Raw genomic sequence first — 9,769 nt, 5'->3', positions numbered from 1 at the left:
ATTTCTTGAGAAAAGGCCTTTCCTTGGGCACCATTAATTTTGACCATTTGACCTTGACCTTGATGTGTGACATACTTTTGAAAAAACGTTAACATTTTCCATATCTATTCAATGGTTGCTGCTGGGGCTTTCATATTTCACAGGTATATTCCTCGAGACAAGATCTTACTTTGGGTACCAACATATTTAATTTGCATTTGAGAAAGTTCAACCTTTGATATAAGTTGCCATACAGGGGCATCAGTGTTTCACAAACACATCTTGTTTTGCCTTCAACAATTTTGACATTTTTTTGTTCATTAAATGCCCCTCTTCAATTTTGCAGTATTTATGAATCCCCATCTGCAAGACAAAATTATTTTTAAAATTCATCTGAAGCTCAGAAAATATATAAAACCTTTTATTTACAAAATTTGCCATACTTATTTTTTTTTTTAACAAAGCTATCGTCATCAAATAACTCTCACACATTTAATAGAAATATTATGGGTGCACTGTAACAATACAAAATGTACTAAGAGGAATTTATAAAATGTGTTATTACATTTTTACAGAATTACATTTTGCCATTAAACTTCAAGCTGGAGACAAACTATTAACTCCTACCAGATACTTATTTATAACAATTATTTAGATCCTAGATTTGGTTCAAGCAAAATTTCTTTTGTTATAACTCTCCAGCATACATTTATTATAGTACATATTTATAGTACATAATACATGTATTATATTTAATGATAGCTATCACATGAAGTGCAATGAAGTAAAATTGAACAACAGGCTATCATATTTTGCATTAATTTCATAATTTGCATAAAAACCATGAGTACTTTTTTAATTATGATTTTCACAAGATAAGTCTATAGCTGCTGAGACTAGAAATAAATAAAAATATCCAAGGCCCCATTTTACAGAATAACTTACAACAAAGACCAAAAATTTATATCATTAAATTGTAAAATCTTGGAATATTAATCAATCTGTTAAAAATTGTTTGAACAAAGATATTTTCAAAAATTCTCTTTTTTTAGAAACAAAGATATAACATTAAATACAATTTTTTAATTCATGTAAAGAAGAAGTTATTCCTAAAAAAAAAAGGGATTTTGGTTTAAGGTGCAAGTCCTCTTGTAAAATAGATCCTTGACTTTTACTTGGACTTAAATATTTCTAAAATATTCCTGCAGTTTATAAATCACAGTCATTAATAAGAATAAACCATGATGTGCTTCACTGAATGAATCACTCTTCTGTCTGTTTACCAAAAATGGTGGATTGTTTATATGTCTCTTTGCTTTTTATTTCAAACTTATGCAATATCATCCTTTTATTTTATCCTGTATTTCTTTGTTTCTATGTGTTCCATCACAAAATGGTGGATTCTTTGTTTGTTTACAGTTACACAGGAAGTAGGTCTTTTCTTCCTCCACTTCGAACACTTTTGGATGGAATTTCACCTTTGTCCACCTCCTTTCAGCCAATGTCTTGTGTGTCCCGTCACAGAGAGGCTACAAGAAGGATATTCAGAAAAGATTAAAGAGACCTTCCATGAGCCAATAACTGTAGCAGTATCTCCCTTTATAATGTGACATGTAACCATCATTTTCCTTTCTTTAGCAGTATGTGTTTTACACTGAATTAGTGATTTTCAGTCCTTTTTTAATAGCAAATTAATAAAACAACACAATATTTAATCCCCTCCCCATAAAATGGATGAAAGGTGTGTACCCTAATAAACTACAATTTTGGAATTTCACCTTGTGTGATTTGGTTTTATTCAATATATTCTTAGAAGTGTGAAAATGATTCAGATATGATTCAGGATAAGTATAAAGTAATGGTATTTTTAAATGTATCCATATTTAGAAAACTGCTACTATATGATTTATTTTTTTCATATAATAGTTCTTAGGTGAAGCTCCAATTTGGGATTGAAGATTACTGGGTACATGGGAATATGTATATACTACATAAGAAAAATATAAATATATTTTCTGAAGAACAGTAAGGTTATGATTGGGCATATTTTTATATAAGCATTCCCGTGTCATTGGTAACAAGGTTAACAATCACCCAGATGTGTGTTTGAAGATCTCTGGAGCTTTTACATTTTCTGTGTAAAACATTGATCCCTTATTGTGACCTCCACCAACAGATGCTAGCACAACAAAGTGATTAACTGTTCGGCTATGATCATAATATAACAAACAAACAAGAAATTTACTATACGTGTTATAAAAAACATTCAATATGAAATTACTGGTTTGAGTGGATTTGATGTTGTGGTTAAAAAAGAAACATTATTCTGCAGTGTGCAGTTTTCACATTTGTGGGCAATATAAAATTGTGGGACTCTTCATACCATGAATACAATGAAAATGAAACCCCCACAAAGATTAATGAGTTCACAGTAAAAAGAAATGGCATAAACTCTATAAACCTGTGAATGTCCATAGCCGCAGGAACACCAGTGGTATTTCTTTCCAGGCTTAAGGACAACCTTGGCCGGTTTTTTGTCGTAAACTTTCCCCGTGTTCTTCACGACTTCATTCTTGTACTCTCTATACACTGCGCCCTCTGGATTATATTTTTTGAAGAAATATTTATGACGAACCATTAAACACTGTAAAGAATTGAAATGTCGTGTTAACTAAAGAAAGGAATGCAAAAGGAGGTACATGTACAACCTTCTAAATGATAATGCATTGCCATAGTTACTGTATACAGGGAAATTTTCGTCCCCATTTTATTTTCGCCTCTTTTGCCCTAGACACAAGTGGGCAAATTTAAGACGGGGCGGATTCAAAGAAAACAGTATAATTACTTAAACAAAACTGTGAATGGGCGAAATTAAAATGGGACAAAATTGTGACAAAAGTGTGAAAGGACGACAATAACATGGGGTGAAAATAACCCTGTATACAGTAATTATTGAGGCATAAAGTCCTCTATATTTATATCCAGTTATCCACTCTTTGGAGTCTTTTTTGTTCTAGCTAGTATTTCAGTTTGAAATATTTTATGATGAAGACAGACTTATATAACAAGCGTGATTACGGTAAACATACTTTTTTCAACCGAGTTCATTTTCTGTTCAATCCGCAGGTAGAAAATTGTGGGGATTTTTTTTTATTGTCATTTTATGTCCTTAATGCATTTTAAAATGCTGTGACAAATTCATTTATATTATTATATAAAGTTATCTATTTTATTAATATATTTTTACATTATATTTTTGTGTTTATCAATAAGGTGAGAAAAAATGGAGTGGTGAGCTAACTTCTTAACTTTCTTAAACAATACCTTTTGCAAGAATGGAAAAGGGGGGTGTCATTCATTAATGCTGCAAATTTACTGAAAAAATATTTGCAATTAAAGAAAAATATTGCATTTATTTACAGCAGAACACCTTGGCACATTAATGTGGCTTCATACAACATTAAAATCTACTCACATTTACCTGTAAAATCTAATGATACACCTGAGTATCCTCATGACCTAGATTCAAACCTTATGTGATACTTGATAGACCAAACTGTATACCCTACTGAGCTATCCAGCAAGCTGTTGAAAACTTTACGGGTATTTTGTAATTCACTGTAAGCTATAGAAGTATTTATTGTAACACTATACATTTATTGACTGGGTTCTAGGGCAACATGCATTTTGTCGATCCCAAGAACCAAACTGTTTGCCTCAGATCATTAGGCCGAAGGCAAACAGTTTAGTTCGACAGGTTGACAAAACAAATTTTGCCAGAGAACACAGTCGATAAAAGTTTTGAAACAGTTATACCTTTTATTTTTATTTATTTACATTTTTTTTACATACATGTATCTTGTGCTGGCTTCCATGATGTAAATTTCCTTTATTCACACTGCAGTTAAACTCAGTTACTCAATACTGTCGAACACCAATGAATTTACAGTGTGATGGAAGTGGTCCAGTATCTTACCGACAGGTTCAATATCTCACTCAGTGGTCAAAAAACTATTTTTTATGACCGCTTAGTACATTGGAAATGTTAGACTCTATTTAGTAGAGATTTATATAGGAACCAATTTTTAAAGGCATAACAAAATTTTTTATTATCTTATACCCATATTTTACTCCACACTTTTGTATTAAATCAATACATAACAAAATTGGGGTGCAGTCCTAATTTTTACTTTGATTATTTAGTAAATAATAAATTGTTGGATGTTTCAGGCTGGGCCTGCGCCATATGCTTTAGATGTTTTAATAGGTTAAAGTTGACCAATGAGCATATTATTATCCAAGCGAATTTGTTTAAAAGACGTGAAAGAATTGCAGCAATGGACTAAATGGCCACCTATTACAGTGTAAATAAGGTTGTGGGTGAAGATTTGAGTGGCCACTGGCCACATTACACAGGTGGCCGTTTATTCCAGTTAAAATATATAAGAAAAATCGTCGGGGAGAACTGAAAGTGGGCACTGACCGCATGTGGCCGTTGATTTCGAGTGGTTTTTGAAGAAGTTTTGACTGTACTGCCGAAAAATGGCATTGTGCAAATACAATGTATGGTGCACTGTGCCATGCCCATGTGGCACACCCAACATATATATAATTTGTAAAAATGCAGGCACATTATGATTTTCAAGTTTGTAAGTTCATCAATTTCAGTGGTATCAGTAGTCTTCATCGAAGTTAGATGAAATCTGTGATGTATCATATAAGAAAATTGGAACCACCATTCAATATATTAGACATTCCACTAGCAAAGAAACAGAAATTTTTCCTTTCACATGACTTATAAGTGTCAAGTTGTTTTGGAGGGTCAACCACAGCATCACAATTTTAAAACAAAAGTCAGGCACTCGGAAATTGTTACCTTACAATGAAATGCGATGTCAACGAAGGCTACATATCTACATATACGAAGGTCTGTCCCTCAATCTCTAAATCTGCATTTTTTGTTAAAAAAAAATTTTTTTTTTTTGCTGCTTCAGATTGATTGATTAATTTTTCTAAATACTCTCTGTGATAGATGATGAATGATTTACAAAGTTCTTCAGAAAAATCATTTCCCCTAGTTAATGTCAGATATATAGATTCTGTGATTTGTCAATTCCTGGCACATTTTTTTTTCTCTACATTTTTTGTCAGAGATAGATCTATGCATAATCATTAGCTAATAATCATATCATCATACTTTGATATAATTTAAAATGGCCTCAGTGTGTTTTCTCTCAGCCCTTAAAATTTCAAAATGGCCCCAACATTTTATGAACAGTGGGGCAATTGGTCGCACCTGTTCTGTAAACTATAGTTTTCAGGTGATTAAATAAGTTTTCAATTCAAAGTCTTTCAGAACCAATCACAAGAGGCAATACTGTGTCATTACCGTAAAATTTACTAGGAAAAGAAAAAGATAAGAAGTAATCTCTCTTAAATAAGTCAAGATTTTAGCATTTGATACCAGCAGTGTTAAGTCATCTTTACCTGATCTATGATGCAAAAGATGGGAAGAATAAATGTTGTGATTTACTTTATTGCTCAAAAAAAGAAAAATTTGATTACAAACCATATACATTTTCCTCTTCTTTCTTTTTTAAATAAGAAACAAATTTTTCAAGAATTGTCCAGTCATTCTTTTCATTTTGTATTAAACTTGCCTGGTATCAGGATCATTCGCCCTATCTACCTGTTCGTATGAGTCTGTTCGCGCAGGGTCCGTTCGCCATAATTCTTGTTTGCCCTATATCTCGTTCGCCATATACTGTATCTCATTCGCCCTAATATATATACAGTATATAGTAAATATATTAATATTTATTATTAATTTTATTCAATATTTTACGACTTGGTGTTTTTAGCTCACCTGAGCTGAAAGCTCAAGTGAGCTTTTCTGATCACCGGTTGTCCGTCCGTCTGTCCGTCTGACCATCCATCTGTAAACTTTTCACATTTTCGACTTCTTCTCAAGAACCACTGGGCCAATTTTAACCAAACTTGGTACAAAGCAACCTTGGGTAAAGGGAAGTTTAAATTGTTAAAATGAAGGGCCAACTCCCCTTCAAAGGGGAGATAATCAAGATAATAAAAAAATTGGGTGGGGTCATTAAAAAATCTTTTCTCAAGAACCACTGGGCCAGAAAAGCTGAAACTTATCTGGAAGCATCCTAAGGTAGTGTAGATTCTAAATTGTTCAAATCATGACCCCTGGTGGTAGGGCGGGGCCACAATAGGGAATCCAAGTTTTACATTGAAATATGTAGTAAAAATCTTTAAAAATCTTCTTCTCAAGAACCACTGGGCCAGAAAAGCTGAAACTTATTTGGAAGCATGCTGGGGAAGTGTAGATTCCAAATTGTTCAAATCATGACCCCTGGGGGTAGGGCGGGGCCACAATAGGGAATCCAAGTTTTACATTGAAATATATAGGAAAAATCTTTAAAAATCTTCTTCTCAAGAACAACTGGGCCTGAAAAGCTGAAACTTATGTGGAAGCATGCTGGGGTAGTGTAGATTCTAAATTGTTCAAATTATGACCCCCGGGGGTAGGGCGGGGCCACAATAGAAAATCCAAGTTTTACATTGAAATATATAGGAAAAATCTTTAAAAATCTTCTTCTCAAGAACCACTGGGCCAGAAAAGCTGAAACTTATGTGGAAGCATGCTGGGGTAGTGTAGATTCTAAATTGTTCAAATCATGACCCCCGGGGGTAGGGCGGGGCCATAATAGGGAATCCAAGTTTTACATTGAAATATATAGGAAAAATCTTTTAAAATCTTCTTCTCAAGAACCACTGGGCCAGAAAAGCTGAAACTTATTTGGAAGCATGCTGGGGTAGTGTAGATTCTAAATTGTTCAAATCATGACCCCCCGGGGTAGGGCGGGGCCACAATAGGGAATCCAAGTTTTACATTGAAATATATAGGAAAAATCTTTTAAAATCTTCTTCTCAAGAACCACTGGGCCAGAAAAGCTGAAACTTATTTGGAAGCATGCTGGGGTAGTGTAGATTCTAAATTGTTCAAATCATGACCCCCGGGGGTAGGGCGGGGCCACAATAGGGAATCCACGTTTTACATTGAAATATATAGGAAAAATCTTTTAAAATCTTCTACTCAAGAACCACTGGGCCAGAAAAGCTGAAACTTATTTGGAAGCATGCTGGGGTAGTGTAGATTCTAAATTGTTCAAATCATGACCCCTGGGGGGTAGGGTGGGGCCACAATAGGGAATCCAAGCAGGGGTGTGCAATTAAAAAAATCAAGTACTAGCCCACGGGCTAGTGGCAGCAATAAAGTTACTAGCCCACAGTAAAAAGTTACTAGCCCAAATGTAGGTGGGAAATGTAACAACTACGAAAAAATAAATTATTGTTGAATAAGTCAAGGGTTTAAGGTAATTCTTTTTAAAATTAAAGTTTTATTCTCACTAGTAAAATTGAATCATGTATAAATTAATAATTATGATAGAAAATAAAAATGAATTTAAATAAGTTATTTTTTTTCCTTTTCTCTGTGCATATTGCACTAGCTCATCTAAAACGAAGTGAAATCTTTTTTTTATTTTATCTTAAATTGTTAAATACACTGGAAATATATTTAATGTACACGTAAATCACATAATACTTATCTTTCAGTTGATTGAGTGATCGTAAATAATAGATATCTGCCTTTATTTACCATAAACACATGAATGGAGGAAATTCGGATTACGAAAAAAACGATCGTTTTTGGAAGTAAATAAGTCAGGAAGTGCTGCAAAATGGATAAGATTATGGAGATTTATGAACAATAGGAGCATTCTGCCTGGAAATTTTTCATTGGTTGGGAACTTAATAGTAAAAAATAAGTGAAAATACCGGTAGTGATTTTCATTTATAACATTGGTATTTTTTAATTTTTACTAGCCCAAGGGGCTACCTGCATGCAGAGAACAACTAGCCCGACCCCAAAAAATGGTAGCCCTGGGCGTCGGGCGATGCTAATTGCACACCCCTGCCAAGTTTTACATTGAAATATATAGGAAAAATCTTTAAAAATCTTCTTCTCAAGAACCACTGGGCCAGAAAAGCTGAAACTTAAGTGGAAGCATGCTGGGGTAGTGTAGATTCTAAATTGTTCAAATCATGACCCCTGGAGGGTAGGGCGGGGCCACAATAGGGAATCCAAGTTTTACATTGAAATATATAGGAAAAATCTTTTAAAATCTTCTTCTCAAGAACCACTGGGCCAGATAAGCTGAAACTTACTTGGAAGCATGCTGGGGTAGTGTAGATTCCAATTGTTCAAATTATGACCTCTGGGGATAGGGCGGGGCCACAATAAGTACTGGGGGGGGGGGAGAGAAATCAGGTGAAAAACAGCCAAAGTTACTCAGGTGAGCGCTGTGACCCATGGGCCTCTTGTTTTTAAATGTTGCTACAGTATTTTTTTTTATTTACCGTAATCTTAATTAAACAATTCATATTTGATATTAATGCTTTTTACATGCTTAATTGGTTTAATTATACTTAATAAAGTCACTGTAATTTAGGGGATCATATCCGTGTTTTTTACAATCTGTGTTATGTTTTCAAAAACAATTTCAATGTAAAGGACTGAGATGTTAATTTCTATCGGTCTGCCGGGTCTTTGATAGGAGAGGTATTTTTTTGTGACCACATGCATATGTCTGTTGTCTCCCGTGTGCAATTTATGTACCAATGTATACGTACATATAATTTATTTTAAAAAAATCCATTGGTTCATTAGTCAACTTTCTGCAATATAAATAAGGTGAATGGACCCTGTGCGAACAAGTTTTAGTGCGATCGGACTCGGCAAACGAGAATTAGGGCGAACGGCATCAAAGGCAAACAAATTTTAGGGCAAACGAACATACAACCAACTTGCCTTAGCATGATAGAAAATTTACTTCTAAATAATGTCATGGTCTATATGTAAAATATTTTTAACAACCAATGAAAATAATCATTGCATAGCAAAATCTTACCATGCTAACTAAAAACTATTAGGAATAACCAGATCTATAATTTACAAACAAAACTATTGTGAACTATATCGTAGAAATATTTCACCACTCTTTTTCAGCTTTTTGCAGCAATAAGTATAGTAGTTTTAAGCTTACATCTTAATAGACTATAAATATTATAATTTAGAGGATGTGAAAATATTCTTGCACTTAATCTTTTACTCAAAGCAAACACAAGAATAGAGGGTAAACGAGTGAAAATTCCCAGTAATGTTTTTTATTACTGAAAAGAGGAACAATTCCCTTTTAGCGTAACAATTACTGAAAGGGGGAATGGTGCCCAACCTGTTTAAAATAAAAAGCAAAACTGTGAAAAGTTGTCTTGAAATAGCTAAATAAAGCTACTTGAGGTAGGTTAATACAGCTACGGTAGGTAATGTTAGCTACGTAGCTAAATGTAATGATTGTACTGGACCTGTGGAAAACGTCAGATATTTCGGACTATGATTAGTGTACTCCTGGAAAGTGGAAAATATAAGGGGAAACTCTATAACACCCATTCTATTTGCTTCTTTCACACAAACATAGCCTGCATATTTTCAAAAATTAATTACCATATGAGATTGACGAAAAGGAAAAATGTTTCTCAAGGACGACAAATTTTTGATGGAGAGCGCCATTGTTGCAGTTCTGCAGTGAATATATTTTTACATATTTTATTCTAAATAAATAGATTTTCTAATCATTCTGAAACATCTACAAATATTCACTTATAATGAAGTATCTATTTAAATATCAGACTTTGATTTTTTTTTTTA

General features: G+C 33.5%; 1 protein-coding gene across 1 annotated transcript; it reads right to left on the bottom strand.

The window, feature by feature from the left end:
* Window positions 1–1,309: 1,309 nt before the first annotated feature.
* Window positions 1,310–9,631, bottom strand: LOC133193615 (CDGSH iron-sulfur domain-containing protein 3, mitochondrial-like). Its single transcript, XM_061329575.1, has 3 exons — window positions 9,566–9,631; window positions 2,441–2,623; window positions 1,310–1,508 (listed from the first exon to the last, which is right to left on the bottom strand). Exons 1-3 carry the CDS (start codon window positions 9,629–9,631, stop codon window positions 1,320–1,322), a joined length of 438 nt encoding a protein of 145 aa, XP_061185559.1. The 3' UTR covers window positions 1,310–1,319.
* Window positions 9,632–9,769: the final 138 nt, after the last annotated feature.

Source organism: Saccostrea echinata, unplaced genomic scaffold (assembly GCF_033153115.1).
Source record: "Saccostrea echinata isolate AGI-Se365-2 ecotype Australia unplaced genomic scaffold, CSIRO_AGI_Sech_v1 ptg000028l, whole genome shotgun sequence".
NCBI lineage: Eukaryota > Metazoa > Mollusca > Bivalvia > Ostreida > Ostreidae > Saccostrea > Saccostrea echinata.
Note: the sequence above shows the minus strand (reverse complement) of the source record. Positions and strands in the feature narration are given on the sequence as shown.